The following is a 26,230-nucleotide window of genomic DNA, read 5'->3' as shown; positions in this document are numbered from 1 at the left end:
AGAGAGATGCCCAACTGACACGTGCACTTTGAAATTCCACCAAGTGATGGAGAAAGAGGACAGGAGTGACCCTCCCAGTGACTGGCCTGACTTCTGGCAGCACAGCTTTGCTTGCCTTTGGTGTTTATGTGAGCGGAATCATAAAGCATATGTTCCTTTTTCTCTATTTCTGTCCTCTTTCACCCATTTTCGCATTGGTGAGGTCCATCCCTGTTGTTGTGGGTGCCCTCTTCCTTGCTGTATAGTATTCCACGGTGGGAGCACACCTCCATTTCCTTAGCTCTTTTGCTGTTCACAGGCATCCGACGAGGTTCTGCCTGTTGACCATTACCCTAGTGCTGCTAAGAGCATTCTCATACATGTCTTTGGGTGCACCTGTGTCTGTATTTCTGTGGCATTTTATCTGAAGATAAGAAATACCCACACATTTCCCTTTCTGGGCCTTGAGAAGTTCTTGGACCCAGAGAACTCTTTCTCCTCCAACCTCTGTGCTGTGTAGGGTCCTTGCTCAGTGGAGGCCCTTAATCTGTGGTGATCCTGGGCAATTAGGTCTGGTTGGTTGTGCCGTAAAGCTATAAATTAATTATCACTTATTACTTGGGTGTTGTCTCTCAGTCTGTTTGGAAATAAAATAGAAAGAAACACGTACATGCATGCATGCTATTAAAAAACCAAGCAAGCTGAAGCAAGGGAAGGTGATGGCAAATTGGTCCAGCCCATGTCAGTCTCCCCCTAACCCCACCACCCCCCGGCCTTGGAGGCATGATGGGGCTTGTTTGAGATTCTCCGCCTTCAAGGGCCTGGCTCGGTGACTGCTTCCCTTACCGAGGGAGGGTGGGGGGGTCCTTGTGTTTGCTCTGTTGGTCTCCTTTCACAGTGGAGATGGGAGAATGGGAAACAGGGTTTTCCAAATTGTGAAACATTGTCCCTGGTGGTGCCCAAGACTTCAAAGGTCCCAAGAGGTAGCTTTAAATAACATCGACTTACATGGTGAGAGAGGTCTTCTGCTTTCCATTCTCTCTCTGTCCTTCTGATCACCTCCAGAAGAAAGTACCTTTCTAACACTCGTCTGTCTTTCTTTTTGACAGAGAAAGAGCAAGCCTCAGGGTCCAAGCCTCATGTAGGTCTCTGGTTAGAATCTACAACATTCATTCGTTCACCTTGTATTTATTCCTATATTTATTTTCTAATTCTGGCAAGTGTTTGCCAGTTATGCCTCAGATAGCAAGCTCCTCCTTTAAAATACAGCTGTTTATGTAAAGCAATGGCAGTTGCTTCAGAGAAGCACATTATGTAACAGGGCAGGGGGTATCTGGATATGGCAACACATCAAAGAGGTACTAGGATGAATAAATTAATGTTGAGAAGCATTAAGGCAATGAGTGTAAAAGGACTCTGGGAAAAATGAAGTCAGACAGCAGTTAAATCCCAGCTTTTATTCCAAACCAGTGCTTGGCTTTGCTAAGAAAAGCAGAAAGAATCTAGACCTCTGAGGTTGCCAGACACACATAAACAGGAATGCGGGTCACCTGGCTGGCAGCAGATGGGCTGCTGGTTTTAGGGAAGAAGACCTTGTGAGTTTTGTTTGTTTTTTCTTTCTTTTTTGCGTATCGAGGTGAAGTTCACGTAATCCGCAATTAGCCATTTTAAGGTGCACAATTCAGTGACATTTAATACATTCAAAACGTTGTGCAGCCACCACCACGATCTAGTTCCAGAACCTTCTCATCAACCCAAAAGGAGACCCCGTACCCATTTACACTCACTCCCCGTCTCTCTGCCCCGGCCCCTGGCAACACCAGTCTGCGTTCTGTCTCTATGATTTGCCCGTTCTTGATCCTCGTCAGTTTTTGAGAGAGGCTTATTCTTTTCCTCATTGACCCATTGTCCATCAGGCCTGTTGTATGTTGTCCCGAGCACACGAGGATGCATTGCTGTTTGCCTTGCTTGGTCAGTTGATGGAGAGGTTCAGCCTCGGGTGTCTGGGTGTGAATTTCCCACCCAGAGGGACCCAAGTCAGTCCCTGTTCTCACACGTTGGCGTCCATCCCACAGACCAGCTGCTGGGAGAGAAAGAGCAAAACAGGTGTGTCTTCTCCCCTCCCGTGGACGTTAGGGAGACCTGGCTGCAGGTGTGCACACCTGAGCGTCTCTGATCATTGCCGTGTTGCCTGCAGAAGACAGTCCGGGCTGCTTGGCTTGGCGATCCAGATGCCCCTCGTCTCACCCAAGTTCAAGTCTTTCTATCCTCAACTCCCATCATTCCCCTCCAGGCACTGCGCGTTTTCCCACCTCCCTGCGTCTGCTTCTGCCATCCCTTCCACCTGGAACGCCACTCCCTCACCTTCTCTGTCTGGCATCTTTGAGCCAGCTTCTTCTCCTTCCTTTGATCTCTCCTGCCAGAAGCAGCAGCTCCTATTTTACCATTCCTATGGCACTGAGCTTGTCCCCTGCTGGGTGGGTTCCCGTTCCTGGTGCCTCTTGGGCGCTTGGTAAATATTTACAGACCGAATGAATCCTCTCTGTCTAGCTATTGCTGTTTGCCTCTTGTCATCATCATGGGGGGGTGCACTGCAGGCTCTGGCTGTGTTTCATCACCTACGCACCCCCTTGCCCAGCTCAGGGTGTGACAGGGGCAGGTCTCTGGATATGCCCACGTGCTGTCTTTGTCTGACATCCCCTCTCTGCCCCTCTGCCTTCTAGACGCACCCTTATTTCTCTCCCATCCTCACTTCTACAACGCTGACCCAGTCCTGGCAGAGGCAGTGTCTGGCCTCCACCCTAACCCAGAAGAGCATTCCTTGTTCCTGGACGTCCACCCGGTGAGCCCCTGCCTGTCAGCCTGTGGGTGGGTGCGGGGATTTCTGTTTGGTGCACACTTGGATTTCTTCTCTCCCCACTAGGCACCAAGCTGTTCCAGGGTGGGGGTGATGGGAGGCCTGGATTTCTTTGGCAGTGATAGCTTCTAGGCTATCAAAGTTTGCCCCGACTTCATAGTGCAAGGACTTTATCCCTTTATAAGGGAATTGTCTCTATAAAAGGATGATAAGACAGTAAATTAATTAGGAATTATCAGCCTGCAAATTAGCCAGAGGCAGCCCTCTGTCTGTGCCAACATACCATAAAGATCTTTAGGTACCAACAAGAGCCTGGAACATCTTGTGGATAAACTGGGTTCTGGGGAATTTGTCCTGTGTGTTGTTTTGTCTACAAACAGGGACCAGGAGGGTATCAGACCTGTACATGTGGCCCTCCCGTGGGCATGATTTTTACCCAGTTGCTTCTTTTCTTAGTGCCTCCGTTCACTGGAAATTTGCCCATTTGGACTCGGTGGCTTTTTATCATTGATTAAATAAATTCTGTGAGTTTCTGTTTCCTGAGTGGACACTTGTGGTCTCCCCCACAGGCCTTTTTGGAAGCTTTTCTACCTGGTGCTGTTCCATGCCGTTTTCCTTGGTACTCCTCAGATTTTCTTAGCCGCTGACTCAATCCCCAGCCCCCAGCACTCCACCTTCTAGCTCTCTCTCTCTCTCTCTTTTTTTTTTCACTAAAAATCCAGGCTGGGACTTTCCTGGCGGTCCAGTGGTTAGGACTCCGTGCTCTCACTGCCGAGGCCGTGGGTTCAATCCCTGGTTGGGGAACTAAAATCCCGCAAGCTGTGCGGCTCGGCCAAATTAAAAAAATAAACAAAATAAAATAAAATAAAATAAATAAAAATCCAGGCTAGTGAAGTCAGCTATGACCGCACACCCTTCACATTCAGCAGATATTTCTAGAATGCTCATTATGCTTCAGGCATAATTCTAGATTCTTCCACCCACACCAACTCATTTAATTGTCACAATAATCTGAGAGGTGGGCATTGCTATTCCCATTTTACAGACGGGGAAACTGTAGCCCAAGTAGGTTAAGTGCTACAGCTAGTAAATGGGATTCTTGGCTCCATAAGGGAAAGGTCTGTTCTGTCTTGTTAATCGCTTGGATTCTAGTAGTTACCACAGAAGTACTAGTATCTCAGTAAATATGGGTTTGATTTACTGAGATATTAGTGCTTGAGCGTGAGTAAGGGATGAGACCGAATTCAAACGTAGGTCTTCTTTGTTTTTTAATTAAAAAATTTTTTATTATTTTAAAATTTTCTTTTTCTCTAAACCTGAATACTCAATGGCATATGTCTGTTTTTAAAAAAATTAATATACTTTCATTTTTGTTTGTTTGGCTGCACCATGCGGCATGTGGGATCTTAGTTCCCCGACCAGGGATCGAACCGGCACCCCCTGCAGTGGAAGTGCTGATTCTTAACCACTGCACCGCTAGGGAAGTCCTTACTTTGGTTTTTTAGAATAGTTTTAGGCCTACAGAAAAACTGAGCAGAAAATACAGAGAGTTCCCAGACATCGTTTTCCCCTGGCACGAAATTTGTCACAGTCGATGAATGAATAATCATCGACTATTAATAATCGATCGACTAATAATCATCGACATGAATGAATAATAATAATATTATTATTATTATTAACTGTAGTCCGTAGCTTACATTAGGCTTCATTCTGTGTTGTTCAGGTTTATGGGTTTTGACAAATGCATCATGAGCTGTGTCCACCATTACAGTCTCCTACAGAATGGTTTCACTGCCTTAAAAATCCCGTGTGTTCTACCCATTTATCCCCCTACTACCTTCACTCCCATCCAACCTTTGGCAGTGACTGATCTTTTACCGTCTCTATAGTTTTGCCTTTTCCAGAATGTCATATAGTTGGAACCATAGAGTATGTAGCCTTTTTTAAAAAATTGAAGTATAGCTGATGTACAATATTATACAAGTGACAGGTGTGTAATGTAGTGATTCACAATTTTTAGAGGGTATACTCCATTTACAGTTATTTAAAATATTGGCTGTACAAACAGGTGTTTTAATGCCCACTACATTCTGTCCTGTATTAATATATAGCTAATTAAGTGGGTATTAATGAATTAAGTTGATAGTAATCTATTAATATGAATCTATTGCATGCTCTATGTTAAATTCATTCTTTATTGTTAGATGTGTTAAGGTTTTTCCATACTGTCTTAAACTTTTAACCAGTTTTTAAAAGGCTTTTATTATAAAGCTAACAAATGGTTTTCCACTTTCTCTTTTAGTTCATTCCCTTCACTGCTTCTCTCTCTCTCTCTCTCTCTCTCTCTCTATCTCTTTCTCTCTCTCTGCTGGCTTCTGGGCATTCTAGCAAGAGCAAGATCTTTTCTCTGTTCTCACTGGTGACTTTCATTGTGCTGCGTGGATTTTCTTTTTTTCCCTACATTGAGGAAGAAACAGTTAAGTTTGGGAGGCTGGAGAGAAGCAAACAGCTGTTTTGCAGCAGCCCATCAGCTGATGCAGAAGTAGACTTCTCCTACTTCTCATTTCAGATCAGAGACAGACGGGGAGAGGAAGTGGCCTTGGATTTTGTTGTCGATTTGGGGAGGATGGTCATGGGGTCGATTTGCTGATTTCTGATCTCATTAGCCCGGAAAACAGAACGCCTGCTGGAAGCGGCTTCTCTGGTGCCTTCTTTTCTGCTCCTGAAACCGGGGGAGGGTGTGGTGACAGACGTGGGCTCACGGGTCCAAGTTTCTGTTCTGAGATTGCGGGGTGGTGGGGGACAGGCGGGGCTTTGCCCAAGAAGAGGTGACTGGACGGCAGCTGGAAGAACAGCCAAGGAGGGAAGGAGACACATTGCCTGGAGAAGGAAGTGGCCTGAGTGGAGACGCCAGAATGTAGAGTCTGGAAAGCAGGATGTGTTGGGGTCTCCAAGATCACCCCCAAGTTGGAGGATTTGCTAGGAGGACTCCCAGGACCCAGCATATGGTGGTACCCACAGCTGTGATGTATTGCAGTGAAGGACACAAGGCACAGTTAGCAAAGAGAAAGGCACATGGGGTGAAGTCTGGGGGAACCAGGCACAGGCTCCCAGAGCCCTCTCCCAGGGGGGTCACACAGGACACCCTTCATTCCCCGTGTGAGGTGTCCTCTACCAGGGACGCCCAGTAGAGACTCTGCGCAGGGTTCTTACTGGGGCTGGTCATATAGGCGCCGTCTACCTGGCACAGACCGAAATTCCGGACTCCCGGAAGGAAATCGGGTGTCAGCATAAACCACACTGTTTGTACAAACTGTCCTGGTACAGTGAGCCCCTCTTATCTGCCAGGGAGAGGTGGGAGCCCTCCTGAAATCCAGGATCCCAGACGCCAGCCAGGGACAACCTTGCTAGCAGGGCAGCCTCACGCCTGCTGGCTCTTTTGCACACGGGTGATCTCACTCCCGTCCCACCGGGTTCTCAAGTTCAAACTCTCCCCCGTCCTGGGAGCCTGGCCTTTGGCCAGTTGCTCTGTGCCCCTGGGGTCCCAAAAGAGCTCAGGATGCCAGGCTATATTGGAAGATAATGCCCTCTCCCGCTGGTGTGTGTGATAACACAGCATTCATGGCTCTGAGTGTGGCCGTCTTGCATCCCTTATTTTGCCCTTGCAGAAACCCTGTGAGGCGGGCAGAATTGTCTCCACTTTCCAGATGAGAAGAGTCTCAGCTAAGAAGCAGCAGTCTGTCCTCAAACCTAGGTTCCTTTCCCCTCTCATTTCCTGACATCATTCTGGAAGCACCTTCCTGGTTTTGGTCCTATATGTGTGTCACTTTTTGTGTTATTGACTTACTACTTAAAAAAAAAAATGATCTCATCAAAAAAAAAAAAATCCTGCACAAAGGAAGCTTTCTATCATGACCTCAAATTGGAAATTAAAAATTTCTCTAGATAGGGAATTCTCTGGCGGCCCAGTGGTTAGGACTCTGCGCTTCCACAGCAGGGGGTGCGGGTTCGATCCCTGGTCGGGGGACTAAGATCCCGCAAGCTGCGCGGCACCGCCAAAGAAAAAAAAATCTCCAAGTAAAGAACGCACAGTATCACTAGGCTCTCTGTAAAATACCGTCGCCTGCCCTTGGCACGAGCCTGAGGCCAGCTCTGTTGAAATGGAGATTGGGTGGAGGTGTATTGCCGAGGCGCTAGGGGCCGAGCAAGCTCCCTGCAGACTTGCTCTTTGAGACGCTGGTGGGGAGGAAATGGGGGATGAATGGAGAAGATAGTGACTTTATTAACATGCAAATCTATTTTATTTTATTTGGAGGCTGGAGGGAGGGGCGATGACTGGGAAACGTCCTTCTGCACTGGGGGATGCATTGTGCAAGAGAACAGATGGAAAGGGTTAGTTTTTTTTCCATCCAGAGCGAGGCTGGCTCACCAGAGGGGATCCCTCAAGGTTGTGGACATAACAGCCATTTGGGGAACATGTGTTTACCCGTCAGGGCTTTGAGTGGGTAGCGGAAGCCCCATCGGATGGGCAGTTCATTTGGGATACGCACCTTCTTGAGCGTGACCAGGGAGAGGGCTGTTTGAAGGGGTCCCCAGGGCTCCAGGGAAGCCAGGCCCCTCACTGTTCTTGTTGCTGCAGGTCACCGGAATCCCCATGAACTGCTCTGTGAAACTGCAGCTGAGCCTCTACATTAAGTCTGTGAAAGGCATCGGGTGAGTGGGGTCTGGGAGCCCCGGGCTGCCTTGCTGTTGAGAGGTCAGGGACTCGGGACTCTGGCCATGTCCTTGGGAACCTGGCATCTGGGGAGAGAGATGGTCCTTCGGGATGTGGAATCTGGTCCCTGCCCCTTGAACCCCTGAGGGGGGGGGGTCTTAGCTCTCAGCCGAGCCCAAACTGCATCCTGACATCCCTGCCCTGTTCTCTCTTGACATTTGTCCCCCAAATTAGCCAGACTCTTCCATCCAAGCTGTTTCCCGTTCGACAGAGTACCAAAAATTAAATCCTGCCAAAACCAAGTGTTTGAAAATGGAAACTTAGCAAACAGTCTTCTGAAGTGAGACCATTCACTTGACGGGAGGAATTCTTTAAGCACTGGTTTTCTTTTTTTGAGTTGGTTTTCAGTAACAGCTTTATCAAGATTTAATTCACACAGTATAAAACTCACCCTTTGAAAATGCACAGTTCGGTGATTTGTAGGATATTCACAGAGCTGGGCAGCACCACCCCAATCAATTTTGAAACATTTCCATCCACCCCCTCAAAAGAAACCCCACACCCTTCAGCAGTCACTGCCCATTTCCCCAGCCCCAGGCAACCCTTAATTTACTTTCTGTTCCTGTGGATTTACCTATTCCGGCCATATCATGTGAATAGAATTATATAATACGTGTCTGGCTTTTTTCACTTAACATGGTGTTTTCAAGGTTCATCCATGTGGTGGCCTGTGTCACTGCTTCATTCCATTTTATGGCTGAATAATATTCCATTGCATGGAAAGACCATGTTTTTATTCATCAGTTGATGGACATTTGGGTTGTTTAGACTTTTCGGCCATTATGAATAGTGCCGCTTTGAATATTTATAAGTTTCTGTGTGGATGTATGTTTTCTCTTGGGTAGATACCTTGCAGCAGAATTGCTGGGTCATATGGTGACTCTATGTTTAAGAGTTTGAGGAGTTGCCAGACTTTTCCAGGGCGGCTGCGACATTTTACATTCCCACCAGCAGCGTGGGAGGTGCCAGTGTCTCTACATCCTTGCCAGCTCTTGTTATAACATCGAGTTAGGATGGAGCTGGGTGAGGGAGCACACTGGTTGTTACGTCAGGGTCTGTACTTCTTTATTTAAAAAAATTTTTTTGGTCGCACCGTGTGGCACGCGGGATCTTAGTTCCCCAACCAGGGATCGAACCTGTGTCCCCTGCCTTGGAAGCACAGCGGAGTCTTAACCTCTGGACCACCAGGGAAGTCCCCTGTACTTCTTAGCATATTTGAAATAGTTTCATTAAAAAAAAAATTTCCCCAGAAAGATTCCTGGGCTGCAGGAATGTGAGCATGTGTTTGGCTTTGTGAGCCGCCTCTCAGCTGGAAGGAATAACACTCTGGGCGTGGGGAGGATCATCAGTGCAGCCCATGCCCGCTCCCCCACTAGCTTTTCAGTTTTACATTTTGAGGCTGCTCAGAGAGTTTGTTCCTGAAGCGTTTGTGGCTGGTGAAACGGCCCCACGCGTGCATTAGGCGTCTGCTGCCCAGACTTGAGCTCCACGGGGCTGCCGTCACTCAGTGCCTGGTCTGCTCATTTGGATGTGCAGGGCCTGCAGGCGACTAAGAGGAGCCCAGTGGGGATGGGGCCGAGGGCCAGCCTCTGTCCAGCAGCAGGGCCCATGCCCTCAGTGTGGCCCACATCCTATGCATTTGCAAATGCATTTTTCAAAATCTGGATTTGAACACACGCTCTCTCGGTTTCACCTGTTGGGAGTTCATGCAGATTTTTGACAAATGCAGCTCAAGCCAGCAGTCTGTCTGGGTGGCTGGATTCCGCCCGCTGGTGGCCATGAACCACCACCCTGATGTCTCTGGGCCTCTGTGTTCCCATCTGTTCGGAACCGAGGCCGCACAGCTGTCTGGCTGCCCCTGTGGGCTGGGATGGTGGTCTCGAGGGCGGTGGTCTAACAGCAGTGCTGGTCAGCACCCCCGGGGGCTGCTGAGGAGCCCGCGTGGGAGAAATCCGGAGACACCGCCGCCGCCCGGAAGCAGAGCTGTCTAGCTGTGACTTGTCTGCGGAGCTTTTGTGCTCTTTGCTCACAAGATAAAGGCAGCAGGGTTGCACAGTCTGTGCCTTCGATTTACATCAGTTCTTACGAACTCAGATTAAAGAGGCTAAAGTGAAGGGGACGCACCACTGTATTTCCAGAGCGTTCTCCGTGTCTGTCTCCTCTGTAGGTGATACGGTGTAACTTCATTTCACTGCACAATACTCTGCTGAATAAGCGCGTTTTGAGAATTGTGACTGAGGATTTTGACCTTTTGTGCTGACTCTGGTCCTGTCCCCTGAGAGAGTGCCAGCTCCCCTCCAGCTGTGCCTTCTTTAAGCAGACCCGAGAATGGTGAAGTTACAGAATGTTTGTTTGTCCAGTTGTTTGCTGGCATTTGACGACAAGACAACAACAATAAACATCGAGCACTATATATATATATATATATTTTTTTTTTTTTTTTTGGCTGTGCCACACGGCTTGTGGGATCTCATTTCCCTGACCAGGGATTGAACCCAGGGCCACAGTAGTGAAAGCCCAGAATCCTAACCACTAGGCCACCAGGGAACTCCCCTAGAGCACTTTTTATATGCTGGGTATTTTTCTTGGTGTCGCGTTCCGTCCTCACTAGAGCCCTGTGAGGAGTTCCATTATAATCCCCGTTTTACAGAGGAGGATCAGAGAGGGTAAATAGCATGCCCAAGGTCACACAGCTATCTAGCAGCTGACTGTGTCGGGGGTCCCCAAGACCACTCTCAGGTTTGATGATTCACTGGGAAGACTCAGAGGACCCAGCATGTAGTTATACTCACGGCTGTGATTTATTACAGAGAAAGGATTCAAAACATGATTGGCAAAGGGAAAAGGCTCACAGGGTGAAGTCTGGGGAAACCAGGCACAGGCTTCTAGAGCCCTCTCCCAGGAGGGTCACACCAGGACGCGCTTCATTCCCCCAGTGACAAGTTGTGACAACACGTGTGAAGTGTCCCCTACCAGAGATGCCCAGTAGAAACTCAGCACCCCGGGTGTTTACTGGGGGGGTGGTCACATAGGCACCTTTTGCTTGGCATGGACCCAGATTCCAGACTCCCCAAAGGAAAGCAGGTGATCAGCATAAACCGTGTTGTTTGTTAGCTGGGCGTATTGCCATCCTGAATAAAATTGGGATTCTGTTTCTAAAAAAGAACAAATGGATATCAGCTAGGTCCCTGGCAGCCCCTCCACGTAAGAATCTTTCATTTAAAAAGATATTGTTGGATTGTCAGGTTGCGCCCCGTCAGGAGATGCCCATTCCTCAAGCCCATGCCGATCAAGTTGCTGCAACATCAAATCCCTCCTGACCCTGGGGCTTCCGATCGCAGGTCCAGAGCTGTCTGATCTAAGACACTCCGACAAAACTTCTCACTTGCTTGGTCTCGCTTATTTCCAGACAAACTGGGAAGATCGAGCCGGTGATCCTGCCACTGATGTGGTTTGGAGAGGTAAGGCTGCTTCCCTCTCCCTGGGTACTGGGCACCCGAGGGCGTGGTGTCTGATGCCTCAGTGAGGAGTTGTTGTGGGCATTTGGGGCAGGAGGCTGTGTGTGGTGGGGAGGCTGGGCTGGGGTAGCTGGATTGAGTAATGCCGAACCATCTGTTAGAAACTTCGCCCTCTCCAAGCACTTTATGTCAGTTATCCCACTGGGTTGAAAGTACCACATGAGATGAGGAACACAGGAGCTGCATGAAACTGTAAAGTCCTTGGTCAGGGCGTAAAATAATTTTGTTAATGCACGTGGCCCCTTCTCCTGAGATGAAGGGAAGTTGGTTTTCAGGGTGTCAACTTTTTATTGAAATTTCTTCTCTCCCAGCTTTTCAGGGTTCCTTCTGGCTTAGCTCGTTTTAAATCAGGGTGAGCTAACAGCTGGAACAGACAGCCTCCAAATGTCAAGTTCACTTCCCACTCACATCACAGTCTGATGGGGGGCAGGCGGAGCTCTGCTCCACGCAGACATTCAGGGACATCCAGGCTCCTTCCATCTTCTGGTCCTGCCCTCTTGGAGATCTTCAGAATCCGTCTCCATTCAGTAAATTGGGAAAGAGATGGAGAGAATCACATGGGAGCCAGGCGTGGAAGTTGTAGCATCGCTGTGCCCCCATCCCATTGGCCAGAACAGGTCACATGGGCCTGCCTAGCTGCAAGGGAGTCTGGGAAATGTAGTCCGTTGTGCGGCCCCAGAGGAAATAGAGGCATGGCTGGCTGCATCCATCGCATGCTCTGGCCAGTGGGCTTGAGATGGGGAAGGGGTTGGGGGACAGAGGGGTGTGGTGTGGGGTGGCATCTGCACCCTCGGCCCGCAGTACGTGGCACCAGTCCATTTGTTTGTCCTTCTTCTTCCCCAGAGCGGGGCAATGGAGGGTGAGACCCTTCAGACGTTCTACACCCAGCTGGTGTTGATGCCCAAGGTGCTGCATTATGCCCAGTACGTGCTCCTTGCCCTGGGCTGCGTCCTGCTGCTCATCCCCATCGTCTACCAAATCCGGAGCCAAGTAGGTGGTGGCCAGAGCATGGCCGGGGCCGAGTGGCCCCTTGCTTGCCTGCTTGGGGGAAGGAGGGGCTCAGATCAGATCCCCCAGCCGTCCCTTCCTGCTGTGCCCACGGACACCTTCAGCTTGCAGCCCACCTCGGGCGGCAGTCCTAGGTCTCTGCCTGGGCTGGGAAGCTGTTGCTGCCTCCTTGCTTCCCTTGCATATTCTGTTACCACTTCTCTGCCTATTCTGGGAGGCCTGGGGACCCTCCCTTGGAGGGGCTGCAGGTGGTTTTGGATCATGAGACCTGGTACTTGAACGGTTTGTTCTTCAAGTCTGCAGCTGCTGGCTTTCAGGCTCTGGCAGGCACAGGGCATACGACAGTGAACAAGGCAGTTCCTACTCCGGGGGAAGGGGGGTGCGGGGACTGGCATTCTAGTTGGAAAGACAGGTGGAAACCAAGTAAATAAACAGAAGAGATGATTTCACCGACGATAAAGATGATAGAAAATGTGATGGGCTTAGGGCAGTGCTGTCCGATACAAATACAACATGAGCTACGTGTGTGATTTTAAATTTAAATTTTCTAATAGCCACCTTAAGTAAAAGGGAATTAATTTTAATCATATCTTTTATTTAACCCAAATATATCCAAAATATCAATATGACCATGTCAACCTGTCATCAATATAAAAAATATAAATTTTTTACTTTTTTTGGGGGGTTAAGTCCTTGGAATCTGGTGTGTATTTTACATTTACAGCAGGTCTTGACTGGGACTCGCCCCTTTTCAAAGCCTCAACGGCCATATGTGGCTACCAAAGTGGACACCGCAGCATCCAAGGGGGTTGGGGACAACTATAGAGATAATGTCAGAAAAGCTTTCTCAGAAGAGGTTGAATTTAAGCTTAGAAGTGGCTGCTCAGCACAGAGTCAGGGAAAGAGTGCTCCAGGTGGAGGAATGGCCAGTGCAAAGGCCCTGAGGCAGGGATGGGTGAGGTGTGTTGGAGGCTCCTGCAGGGCCAGGGTGGCTGGAGGGGAGTGGGCATGGGGGCAGCGGGGGGAGGAGGTTGTGTCTGAGAGGCCGACGTAGGTCATGCCTGGTCCTGTAATGCAGGGTGAGCAGCTTGGAACTGATTCTGGGGGTGACGGGAAGCTGTTGGAAGCTTTTAAGGAGAGGAGTGACTGGGTCAGTTAACGTGTGGCCACTTGGTCTTCTGATGGGAGAGCGGAAGCAGGGGCACCAGTGAAGAGGCCTAGGTGAGCGAGGATGGTGGCTTGGACCAGGATAGGAGCAGGTATTTGGGGAAAGGAACACAGATGGAGAAGAGCCCTGAAGAGCCAGCCCTGGGGCATCTACCATTCCGAGGCAGGAAAAAGAGGGGGCGACAACAAATACCCCCCTTTTGTTTGGCCGCGCGTTGTGCGGCATGCAGGATCTTAGTTCCCCAAATAGGAATCGAACCCATGCCCCCTGCAGTGGAAGTGCATATTAACCACTGGACCACCAGGGAAGTTCCAACAAATACACCTTCTTGATTTGGCATCATTCATTCATTCATGGCATTCACTGACACCTTCACAGCTTATTGGGTGGGTCACTGTGCACAGTTTTGGGGATACAGACATGAGTAGGATGTGAGGTCTGGAGACCAGGGACCTTTAAGCAAGTTACTGCCGTCACATGGTGACAAGGCGTGTGGATGCAAGGCCCCCGGGGCAGCGGGGATGGGTGGACAGCTACCTGGTGGACAGGGGACACGGCTCAGTGGCAGGGAGTCTTGAAAGGCCATTTTGAATCCATGAACCAGAACCTTCCCCCCCGGTGCCCCCTGCCCCCCGAGTTGTCCTGCAGCCACAGGCCTCAGCCTCGGTCGGGGGCTGCCCAGCTCCCCTGCTGCCCCTCGGGCCACCTGCAACGCCTGCTTTCGTGCTTTAGCTCTGGCAAACAGCTTTTTCTCTTTTTCCTCTTTCTCGGAGGCAGCTCGCACGCTTGCTTGCTTAACTTGCTTGCTTGTTTGCTGGGGCGAGGATAAACCTTTCCAGGCTCTTAACCTGGGCTTTCAGACCCTTAACCTGATTTCCCTTCCAAATTCCCAATCCTTTGGGGGAAAAGGTTGGCACTGGTGTGAGGGTACCAGGGCCTCTGGTGTTTTGAGCCCCCAGTGAACGTTGGGGGCCCGGTCCTCTGTCACTGCCCCAGCCAGAGCAGAAGGGAACTCCCTAGGGTTTTTGGAATGAATTAGGCTGGGAGGACAGAGGGGCCAGAAGCCCTAGCCCCCAACCCGTGGATGCCTCCCTGGGGCCAGCATCACTGTGGGTTTCCAGGAGTGAGGCCCAGGGGAGCAGCCGGTGAGGGACTGGACCAGCCAGCCTCTGCCCTCTGTCTCTCCTAATGGTCCGTCATTAGGGGACCATTAGGGGACCATTAGGGGGGAGGGGGAGGGGGAGGATGAACAGTGTGAAAGCTTCCCTGCTTCACATCCCCCATCCGTGTCCCCCAAGTCCGGTAAGAATATCATCGTCTCTACTGACCATGGTTGAGGCACCCTCCCCGCAGGTTTTGCTGGAGGCCCAGCCGTTGAAATTTATCCCATTATGTATTTTTTGGTTTAGCAGGGGTTAGGCCTTACGTGTTTTTATGTATCTGTCCTGATAGGGGAAAAAAAGAAAACAAAAAAAGAATGGCATGTCGTTAAACTCAACGTATTTTAATTTCTCTTCAGAGACATTTTTCTTGTCAAGTCATTTTTGAAAGAAAAAATTTTTTTTTTTAGACAGAAATGTCGCTGTTTCTGGTCGATTTAAAATGCCACCTGCTAGCTCAGTCAGTAAGCATGAGACTCTTAAAACGCCACTTGCTTAGCTCTCTGAGTCTCGGCCAATCCACCTTGCCCAGCACTGCCCATCTCCCCTCCTTGATTTGGCCTAAATTTTCAGGCTGACAAACCCTTTTCAACTCAGCTTGCCAGTCTGACCAAACGTGTTTCCTGAAGATGCTCGTATTTCTGTCTTTGGTGAAAGATACCATCACTCCCCAAATCTCAGCCAACTCCAGTCATTAATGGTGGTTGGACTCTAAAAATTCTGTACCCCACCCTCTGCTTTTTGAAAATCGGAGAACCGTGTAAAAACCGTGTGTGTTCGGCTGCAACGTCAACTATAAATTAGCTTGGTTATCTTCTAGGAGAAGTGCTATTTATTTTGGAGTAGTAGTAAAAAGGGCTCAAAGGATAAGGAGGCCATTCAGGCCTATTCTGAATCCCTGATGACATCAGCTCCCAAGGGGACTGTACTGCAAGAAGCAAGACTGTAGGTGGGTACCAGGTAACGCCTCTCGCCCCCCCATCCCCTCCCATAGTGAGTAGAACTCTGGCGGCTTGAAACGCTTTGGATCTTACACATCTCTTCAGCCTGAACTTCACCTGGAGTGTCTACAGATTGAAAATACGTATTTGTATATTTTGCTGTCTTCTTACGTTCTGAGTGATCCCAGGCGTGGTAGGCGATGGAGGGTGGCTAGGGGGCTGGTGTCTTATTTGCAAGGTTGTCTTAGAAAGGCAGGATCGAGGTTTAGGTCTCAGCTGCTTCTCAAACCTCTGGTGCAATATAGACTCTTCTGGGAAAGTCTGCTAAAAATGCAGATCCACGGACATCCTTCTAGACCTCCTGGAATAGCATCATGGATGGGGCCCAGGAATCTGTATTTTAATGCCCCCCCCAACAGGATTCTGATGTAGATAAGTTTAAATAAATCCGGATGACTGGCCAAGAAAAAAGAATTTAGGCATCACCTGGGCACCAACTGTAGATCTAGGACTCGGTCTGAGGGTATGGTTGCCAGATTGAGCAAAAACAAACAAACAACCCCAAGAAACAACAACAACAAACGGATGCTCAGTTAAATGTGAATTTCAGGTAAACAGTGAATGCTTTTTAGCCTAAGTGCGTCCCATGAAATGATCAGGACATGCTTATACTGAAAAACTGTTTGTTGTTTACCTGAAACTCACGTTTAACTGGCTGCACTCCTTTATCTGGCAGCCTACCTGCGGGAGAAGGAGGCTAGTGCCTTTGGGGGTTCACCTCCTGGGCTGTGTTCCTTTAGGTCTGAGGTCTTAGGAGAGCCGAGTCCCGCCAGGGGATGTGACAGGCCGAACTCTGGGCCCTACAGTTGGGGTTTGTTTGGGCAGGGGTGAGTCGCTCTATGGTTATACCTCTGTTTATAGCTGTTATTTTGGTTTCTGAAAAATGCGCCACCCTCTCCAGCTTCTGGGGCTGGGCCTGCTCGGGTTTAAATAGCTTTCTTGAGAGCCACAGGCTGGGGATGAGGTGACAGCCCTACTCTTTTGGGACCAGTTGGCTGCTTCCAGTTTGCTTCGATTGCCAGAGCTGGAGGAGGAGATAAAATAGAACATGGGCGCTGGGCGTGGGTGTGTTTGCTGGCAGGTACTGCCAGCCCTGCAAGGAGCAGGAGGGAGGGAGAGCTGTGTCCCCCAGCCAGGCTCTGGGGGGCTCCTCCTGCCGATCTGGGGATAAGAGAGCCCGACCACGTCAGGGCTGAGTGTTAAGGGGGTGTCTTCCTGAGCTTGGGGGGCAGGGTGTCCTAGCTGGAGACGAGTCCCCCGTTTCCTTCCTCTCTCCCAGAATTCCTCTTGGGACGCCTTCCTGTGTACAATTTGGCCCCATTGGCACCCCTGCCCCCTTGCAGCCACGATTCCCTTCTGCAGAAACTTGCTTGGTGCTCTCGTGGTGCAGGGGTGGGGTCTTCAGGCACAGAGTTGGGGGTTATTCGCTTTTAGCACAGGTAGAGCTGGTGTTTGTGAGGTCTCAGCCCCATGCCTGCACCTCCCTGGACACAGCCAGGATGTCCTGCTCCCCGCCCCCCCAAAAATAAAAATAAAACAACAAAAACTGGAGTCCCTTCTTGATTTTACCAACAGAATCCAAATGTCAAGTTATCAGGGAAGTTTTTGATTAAAGAGATTCTGCTGCCCTGTCTTCTGGAAGGCAGGTCAGCCTTCAGCCGGATGAGACCCCTACCCCCGGTCACGTGTACTTGGGAAAGGCAGTGCCCTGGAGTGTCCTGTCGGGTCTGCTTTAGGGGGCCAGGCACCTGGGAAGCGGCCAGTGGTCCTGGAGACCTGGAGTCCCTGCAGCTCGGCCTCCAGCCTGTGCTGAGTCCCTGGGGGAGGTCCTATACCTTGCCCTGCGTCTGGGCATGGGGGTGGCCTTGAGGGGCTGCTTTGCTCCAGGAAAGGGAGGACATGGGGCCTCCACTAGCCCAGAAGGGTGTTTTTATGTGAATAAGAAAAGACAGCCCCTCTGTGCAGACATGGCCTGCTTTAGGGCTGAGGGCTTGGCAGAGTACAACCCGTTTATACCCACTTGGCTGGGTGCCGTTGTGCAGTGAACAGCCTGGACAATGGTACTGGGCGGCCCTTCAGGGACATGTTCCAGGATCTCTCTTGCCGTCTCATGAATCTTTGTCTCATGAATTCCAAGTCCTCATTCCTCAGTTAAACGGAAGTGTTAGGGAACAGGAGGTGGAGGAGTGGGTGGAATCTGCCTCGGGTTCTGGTTCCTTGAGGGTTTGTACATGTGTCTTTCTTGGGAAGGCAGTTTCCCCTTTGCACTTTTGAGCGAGGCTTTCTCCAGTCGTGGCTCTCTGGGCCCACATCGCTAAGAATCCCCCCCCCTGACCCCCGCTGTCCCATGCTGCCTCTGTGTCGGGGGTGGGGGTGGGTGTCGGCAGGGGCGCACGCCCACCCCTCCTCGCACCTGGCTGGAATGTGGCTCGGTCCGGGGAAGCCTGAACTCTGTCCCGGAGGAAAGGAGTCAGGAGTCCTCCACCCCTCCCCACCCTGAGTGGGGTTTGATTTACCCCACCCCGCGGTGAAGCAGGCCCCTGGGGGTTGTGAGCAAGGCCCAAGTGGGTAGGGGCGTCTGGGGTTTTCCGACCACAGCTGCTGGGCCAGGAAACCTCTCCATTCCTCGAGGGGAAGGAAGACAGAGGGCTTGGGGGGATGAGAAGTTGCCCCCAGTTCTTGTCTTCATGGCTACCTTTAAAATTGTCCTTAAATTGAGAAACTTAAACATGTAAAACTAGACGAACTGCACTCTCTGAGTTCCCTCTCACCCAGACTCAACAACCCTGTTAACATTTTGTCGTATTTCACCTTTTCCCTGTGTGTCCTTTGCCCGCCTCGCCAAGTCCCACTGCCCCTCCCCCTCTCCCCAGAGACATCCATCGCTAGGAATCTGGTGTTTGCATGGTGTTTCTTCCCCTCTAAATCTGTATATATGTATCCATGAACGGTAGATAATTTTTAAAAAGCTTACCTCCGTGGTGTCAAACTATATGTATCACTCCGCAGCTGGATTTCCCCTCTTCAGTTTTCTGTGTGACAACTGTGTAGGTTGACTACAATCTTGTAACTCTGTCTTCTAAATGCATTCTTATATCAGTGGACATTTAGGTGGTTTCCAGCTTTTCTGTGTTAACAGTATTGTTTATATAAGCCCTGGACTCCTTGCTCTGCCCTTCTCACTGTATTAGGCAAGTCCCTTAGGGTCTCAGTTTCCCCATCTCTAAGATGGGTGAGAGCAGGGCAAGATGGTGTTTCGTGAGATGAGGAGACCCTTTGTAGTGGAATCCCAGGAGTCTGTAGGTCACTCCAGTCTTCTCTCATCTCGAGCTTGATGGGGGGCGGGCCGCAGATGGGGGCTCCAAGGGGGGTTTCCATGCTGGTGGAGGATGTACAGGGGCGGGGCCGGGGTCTGGGCGGGGCTTGGTGGGCGGGGCTTAGTGATGCAGCGCCTCCCCTTTTCTCCACAGGGTCCCAAAGATGCCGCTAGCCAGCCCAGCCTGGCTACTCAGCCAGACCAGCTCTCCAGCCCCTACACCCCGCTTCTTCAGGACTCTCTCAGCGGACAGCCCACTAATCCCAAAGTCTGAGCCGCCCCCCTCCTGCTACCACATGCCTGTCGCACACTGCACACCCCCCCAGCACGTGTCCACGCGTGTGCACAGGTGTGTGCAGACACTCAGGGATGGAGCCGCTGCTGAGGGGACTTGGGGAGAGGTTCGTCAACAAGGACTGTTCCGGAACCTTCTCTCCAGGTGATCCACAGGCCCGACCACAGGTGTTGTGGGCACGGGGTCCCCTCCCTTGGGTGAGCCAGCCTGGGCTCTTAAGGGCTCAGGTCACCTCTCCTCAGCGGTCCTTTCCATCAGTCTCGAAACACTGCAGCCCCCGCCTGGTGGCTCGCCCAGGCAGGAGAGGGCCTTTACTCCGAGGGGCTGGCCACTGTCCCGAAACCTAGCCCAGGAGTGCAGACTGCTTGTGCCCCAGCCAGGTGGGCAGCGGGCCGTGGCTCAGCGCCCAGCCCGGACCCAGAGCTGTGACCACCGGACACCCATCTGGGCCTCAAAATGGAGATGCCTCCGACCACATCCTTAACCCCCTGCAGGATCGTGATCTCCCTGAAGTCTACACAGGCGCCGGATTTGGGTGTCTGGGCCCCTTCCCTCCAGCCTAAACTGACATCATCATGTATACCGAGCCGGCCGCCCCGTGGCTGGGGTGGCGGGAGGCTGTGCCCCGAGCCGCCCCCCACCAGGGTCCTCAGCTGTTCGGTGCCGGGGCGGAGGTGGAGGGGCCCCGGGCCCATCAGCCTGGGTGTCTGGTCGGGTGACCCGTCTGCCCGGGGCTCCTGCTCTCCGGGACAAACCTCTGTCTCTTTTCTACTGGAAGAGAAATGAATTTTATCATCTTTTAAAAATAATTCACAGTTGAAATAATAAACCTTTTTAAAAAGTGACTGATTGAGTCTGTGACAGCCTGTTTGTGGGGGGACGGGAGGGCTCCCTGGGAAGCCCCGGGCTCTTCTTTTCTTAGCCAGTAGCTCCTTTCTGGTTCCTGCCGTGAGTGCCTCTCAGGGACTGGGCCGCAGACCTGCCTTTCCCTTGTTTTAAAATTTATTTATTTATTTACTTATTTATTTTTGGTTGTGTTGGGTCTTTGTTGCTGCGCGCGGGCTTTCTCTAGTTGCGGTGAGTGGGGGCTACTCTTCGTTGTGGTGCGCGGGCTTCTCATTGCAGTGGCTTCTCTTATTGCGGAGCACGGGCTCTAGGTGTGTGGGCTTCAGTAGTTGTGGCATGTGGGCTTCAGTAGTTGTGGCGCGTGGGCTCTAGAGCGCAGGCTCAGTAGTTGTGGCGCACGGGCTTAGTGGCCCCGCGGCATGTGGGATCTTCCCGGACCAGAGCTCGAACCCGTGTCCCCTGCATTGGCAGGCGGATTCTTAACCACTGCACCACCAGGGAAGTCCCTAAAATTTAAACTTGTGTATAAACATTTTATATAAATTCTGTGTGAATTCAGTTCTTGTTTAGAAAGCATAGCCTCCACGTGGACCACTACCCCGACCCCCTTTTGATTGTTGAGTAGAATTCCATCGTAGGCACGTACCACAGGTTTCCAAGCATTCATGAGTTGAAGGACATTTCAAATGTTTCCAGTTTTTGACGATTATGAATATAAAGCTGCTACAAACATGAATGTACAGGTTTTTGTGTGAACATATATTTTCTTTTCTTTTTTTCTTTTTTTTTTGCTTGCGGGATCTTAGTTCCCTGACCAGGGATCGAACCCGGGCCGATGGCAGCAAAAGCGCCGAGTCCTAACCACTGGACCACCAGGGAATTCCCAATTTTCACTTCTCTTAAGTAAAATACCTAGGAGTGAGAGTGCTAGATCATAAGGTGACACGTGATATAGGTCTGTGTTTGACAATATTCACAGTAGCTGCACCATTCTGCATTCCCACCATCAAGGTATGATCGTTTCACCTGCTCTGCATACAGGCTGATACCTTGGTACTTCCAGTTTTTAAAAAACTGTCATTTGTAGTGGTATCACATTGTGTTTTTTATTTGCATGGAAATACATCTCCTAATGAGATGGCGATTTCCTCTTCACCCCCAACTAATTTATGTATCTATGAATGACTGTTACTGCCAGGATGGGACCAATTTTGTCATCGAATCTATTCTTATTTAGTATAAGTGCAGAGAAGCCTTGTTTATATAAGTAAATAGCTGGCAGTGGAAGGAATATCCTGATAGAGTCACTCAATTCTTATACTGCTGAGTAATGGGCAAAAATCAGGTGACAATCTGTCATCAAAAAGTATTTTTACTGATTTATCAGCTGACACGTCCATCTGACCTTTCTTCACATTTGTAGAAGGCAGCAAAGTGGAAACCACGGACTTGCAAAAGAACTGCAAAAAGATTACTCAATCTTTAGGTCAGTTCTCGAAACCAGTGTTTGGGAGTGTCCCTCAGGTCGGGGCTGGAGGGCTGGGGAGAGCTGTGCCTGCCTGCTGCGGGGTCAGGGGCCTGGGGAAGGGCGCCTGCCGCCTGGCCCTGATCCCGGGGAGACCCGAAGGTGAAAAGCGTTCCCCAGCTTGAGTCTGATGACCACTGAGAGGATTGTTGACTTCCCTGTGTCCAAGCCGCATCACAGACACTTGCAACTTTTGCATTCAGCAGCCCTGCCTGCTCATAAAGAGAAAAAAGAGGCAATCTCCATAAAGCATTCTGCTGTGTGTGTGTGTGTGTGTGTGTGTGTGTGTGTGTGTGTCCCAAGGGAACATGGGACAGAAGAGGTGAATTTACCCTCCACATGTCTCATTGTGTGAACATCTTACTTGTGAACATCTTGGTAAGGTTCAAGCTGATTTGTGGGGTTTTTTTTTTTGGTACAACTGTGGTCCCTAAACCCAGCCAATGACTTCATCCAGGCTCAGAGGAAAACTGCCCTCTGGTCCCACACGGGAAGGACGGGCTGTGAGGCCACCTTAAGGGACATGGCATCAGGCCTCCTCGTGGCCTCAGGAATTCTCAGGGGTGTCTTTGACCCTGAGCCTTGATTCCTACCCTCTCACTTTACACCGCAACCCCACCCACTATGTGACTCTGCTAATAATATTTTTTTTCAATTTGATCCACTTTTTTACTTAAATTTTCTTTTAAAAGAAAAATTTTCTGTAAAAAGTTTGTTTCTTTTGAAAAAGCAGTTTTATCTGAACTTGTGGGTCCAACAGGCAAGTTATATTTTTCTAGTATCCATGAAAATAAATACTTAACTATGTGGAATCTAAAAAATGAAACAAACTAGTGGGACTTCCCTGGTGGTCCAATGGTTAAGGCTCCCCACTCCCAATGCAGGGGGCCTGGGTTCGGTTCCTGGTCGGGGAACTAGATCCCGCATGCCACAACTAAGAGCCCACATGCTGCAACTAAGACGCGGTGCAGCCGAATAAGTAAATAAATATTTTAAAAAAAAACCCCACTAGTGAATATAACAAAAAAGAAACAGACTCACAGATGTAGAGAACAAACTAGTGGTTACCAGTGGAGAGAGGGAAGCGGGGAGGGGCATGATAGGGGTAGGGAACTAAGAGGTACGAACTACTATGTATAAAAAAATTAGCTATAAGGATATATACTATACAGCACAGGGAATACAGCCAATATTTTACAACAACTATAAATGGACTTTAACCTTTAAAACTTGTGAACCACTATGTCGTACACCTGAAACTTACATAATATTGTACATCCTTTACCTCAATTAAAAAAGAAAAAATATTAAAAAAAATACTTAACTGTTAAAGCTTAAAGATGTTCCTCCAGGTGCTACCAGACCTGCCCTATTTGAGAACACTGCACTGTGCCTATTGTGTCCTGCACTCCCTCATCTTTCCACTCTGCCTGTGGAATAAGTGTGTGGAAGGTTCCCCTCCTCTGTCTGGCTCAGTCCTGGCCGTCATCAAAGACTCAATTCCAACCATGCCCCCTCCTCCAGGAAGCCTCCCTGGTCACTTCTGCTCACTCAACTCTCCCCCCTCTTGGAATTCCTGGGTTGCTGCGTCTATACCCTAGATGATACTAGAATGTTCTAGAATACTACAAGTCCTAACTCCAGTTGCTGGAGCCCCCTAAACCCCAAAGGCCTGTAATGTAATCCCTGGTACCTGCAATTGCACGGGAAACTGGAAAATTGCTTAACTAAGATGGTTACTCTCTATTCCTTCGCTAACTCAGATGGTCACTTTTTCCACCAGTATTTATCGAATGCTCGCTATACACTGTGACTAAAATTACTAGGGTGGCTTTTCTCGTCTGAAAAAAAGGGGGGGAATAATCTAATACCTGCCTGGCAGGGTCAGTGTGGAGTTCAAAAGAGGCCCCGCATGATGGGTTCAGCACTGGGGACCCTGCATTCAAGCCAACTGTTCCAGAGCTGTCCTGATTGATGCCCCTGGGGTCTCTGCCAGCCTGGCCCACTTGGCTCCCACAAGTGTCCTGTGCGGTCAGTTCTCCAAGCAGCGGCCTGAGAGGTCTTCCTGAAATGTAAACTATCAGCAGGTTCATCCCCTTGTTTAAATCCTTGTGCGGCTTTCCCGCACCCGGAGGATCAAGTTCCTTTCTCGCGGGCTGCTGGGAAAATCCTTCCCCGTTGCTGGCTGCGTTTCTGGGCTTCTGGGCAATTCCCGGCAATTCCGGGCTCGGCCACTGGGGGGCAAGCTGCGCACACAGGTTGTTCAGAGGTCCGCGTTCTCAGAGGTGCTGAGATCACCTCTTAAATTCCTTAAATTGGTGGGGTGTTACCTGGGGTCACAGTCTGGCTTCCGGAAATTGCAACCTCCAGAAATTTCATTTTATGCCTATGTCTGAGCATTTTTTTTTTCTGGGAAGCGTTTTCTTAATATTCTTCAGATTTTCAAAGGGACCTTGACGATCTCCAAGTGTCCCGTGGGCAAGAGTGACACTCCTAAAATAAAACCAGGGTCATGGGATATTCGCGCTTCCTTAGCATGTAAAGGAAAGGGCTCTGGCCTTGGAGGCAGGCTACCTGCATGCTAATCCAGTTGTGCCAGCGGCTGGGCAGCCTTGCAGCAATCTGTAACCTCTCTGAGCCTCGGGTTTCCCACCCATGGGAGTGAAGATCGCTGCTCTGTGAATCCCCAAGAAGCCTTGTGAGGGTGGAATAGAAATGGCTGTGTGAGCATTCTCTACGGGGTCCAGGACTATTGTGAAAGATCTCAGATGCTGAGCCTCCAGCAAGCATGTATTAGATACCTACTGGGTGCTGGGCACTGGCTGGGCGCTGAGAGGGAGTCGAACTCAGAGGGCTGTGTAGATCCGTCCATCCATCCATCCATCCATTCAACAAATGTTTTCTGGGTGCCCACTATGTGTCAGACTCTCGAGTATATATTGGGAGTTGTCTTGGGTTGGAGATGCTGACACAGATTCCTGGCCAAGAGCTGTCCCAGGAGGGCAAACGGCTCCAGCAGACAGAGAGGGCAGTTTTCCGAGGAAGACCAGCAGGTACTGGGTTTTTTTTTTTAAAAAATTATTTATTTATTTATGGCTGTGTTGGGTCTTCGTTTCTGTGCGAGGGCTCTCTCTAGTTGTGGCAAGTGGGGGCCACTCTTCATAGCGGTGCGTGGGCCTCTCATTATCGTGGCCTCTCTTGTTGCAGAGCACAGGCTCCAGACGCACAGGCTCAGTAATTGTGGCTCACGGGCCTAGTTGCTCTGCGGCATGTGGGATCTTCCCAGACCAGGGCTCGAACCCGTGTGCCCTGAATTGGTAGGCAGATTCTCAGCCACTGCGCCACCAGGGAAGCCCAGGTACTGGGTTTTGAATGCGAAACTATCCGGAAACCAGGGGGATGCAGAAACAGTCAAAAGGTGTCTATTCGGATTTGTTAGAGCACCAGTGTTATCTGCCTCAGAAATACAGTGGTGGAGAAAGAAGGAGAGGTCCCTGCCCTCGTGGGTTTATCTTCGGGTGGGGGAGACAGTGAACAAGTAAATGAATAAGTGAGATAACTCCAGAGAGTGATGGCTGCAAGCGAAGAAAGAAAACAGGTGCCGTGAGGAGAGAAGGTGTTTGGGGGAGGGAGGTGCTACTTAGATGAGAGAAGTGTCCCCTGAGAAGGGCCACTTATGCTGATTCCCGAAGGATTTTGAAGGGATCAGGAAAAAACCCCGAAGCCCGTTACGAACTGAGAGCTGCACGTGCAAAGTCCCTGGGGTAGCAACACACAGACCAGAAATGAGTGGGGCGTGGCTAGAACGTCGTAAACTGAGAGGCTGACGAGGTTGGAGAGGTAGGCAGGGGCTAAACACTGCAGGGCCCCGTAGTTTGGATTTTAGTACAATGGGAGCCATTGGAGGGTTTAAGCTGGGCAGCAACGTGATCACTGATTGGCTGTGTGGGGAATTGCAGTTGGGGGCAGGCGGGAAGCAGAGGCATTCGGCAGGAGGTGCTCTACAGTTTGCGAAGTCTCTCTTGCCCCCTGCTCTTACCACGGGACCCTCGGAGCACCCGTGAGATGGCGGGGCAGGAGAACCAGGCCAGTTTTACAAGGGGGGAAACTGAGGCACCTTCCTGGCTTCTCCGTCCTTTTTGCTGCCTAAGTGATCCCTTTAGGGGAGGCTGCATCCCTTTGCTTTTCACTCTCAAGGCCCCTGCCCCTTTGCGCTTTGATCTTTATTTGTGTGTAAGCATTTGGTTACGCTCTGCCCCCACCTCCTCAGACTGTAAGCTCCTGAGGGCAGGTGCTGGGTCTGTGGGGCTCCCGGCTGCATCCCCAAGAGCCTGGCTGGAAGGTGTGTGTGCAAAGTCTCTGTGGAATAAAAGAACGACTGGTGGGGGAGTGGTGGCGTTGGGGGGTGTGGCTGCCGGAGGAGAGAGTGCAGAGCCCGCCCACGTGCAGCTGCCCCGCTCCACACCCCTCCCTCCTTTCCCCCCTCACCCCCCTCCTGTATTTAGGCTTCAGAACCCGCCCAGGGCGCCGCCAGATGCTGGAAATGTAGGCTTTGGTCACCAGGGGGCGCTGTGGGCTCGCCCTCCGAAGGGCAGCTCCTGGTCCAGCGTACAAAGACCTGGGCTCACCTTGGGCCTGTCTGGCCAGCCTGGGGGCCTGAGCCACGTCTGAGCCACGTCTATATTTTGAGGCTCTGGGTATATTAAAAGTAAAAAAAAAAAAGAAAAGAAAGAAAAAGAAAAATTGACAGACCAGGGCTGCATAATCTGTGCTCCTTGTA

At 50.4% G+C, this 26,230-nt stretch overlaps 1 protein-coding gene and 1 non-coding gene across 5 annotated transcripts in view; one reads left to right on the top strand and one right to left on the bottom strand.

Annotated features, from left to right (window-relative positions):
* The window catches only part of SCARB1 (scavenger receptor class B member 1), a 90,488-nt gene extending 70,564 nt beyond the window's left edge, over positions 1-19,924 (top strand). For 3 of the 4 annotated variants that reach the window (XM_057527023.1, XM_057527025.1, XM_057527024.1), the window contains exons 8-13: positions 2,703-2,821; positions 7,479-7,552; positions 11,023-11,074; positions 11,975-12,121; positions 15,288-15,416; positions 18,939-19,070. In XM_057527023.1, the coding sequence (XP_057383006.1) occupies positions 2,703-2,821; positions 7,479-7,552; positions 11,023-11,074; positions 11,975-12,121; positions 15,288-15,416 (521 nt within the window). In that variant the 3' untranslated portion in view covers positions 18,939-19,070. Of the gene's footprint in view, positions 1-2,702; positions 2,822-7,478; positions 7,553-11,022; positions 11,075-11,974; positions 12,122-15,287; positions 15,417-18,938 lie in introns of all 4 variants that reach the window. The other variant, XM_057527022.1, reaches the window with a different exon arrangement.
* An 807-nt stretch (positions 19,925-20,731) lies between these two features.
* TRNAK-UUU (transfer RNA lysine (anticodon UUU)) lies at positions 20,732-20,804 on the bottom strand. Its single transcript has one exon. It is a non-coding gene; the product is annotated as a tRNA-Lys (tRNA).
* Between the last annotated feature and the right edge of the window lie 5,426 nt (positions 20,805-26,230).

Source organism: Balaenoptera acutorostrata, chromosome 13, assembly GCF_949987535.1.
Source record: "Balaenoptera acutorostrata chromosome 13, mBalAcu1.1, whole genome shotgun sequence".
Taxonomy (NCBI): Eukaryota; Metazoa; Chordata; class Mammalia; order Artiodactyla; family Balaenopteridae; genus Balaenoptera; species Balaenoptera acutorostrata.
The sequence above is the reverse complement of the archived record's forward strand: the minus strand, read 5'-3'. Positions and strand labels throughout refer to the sequence as shown.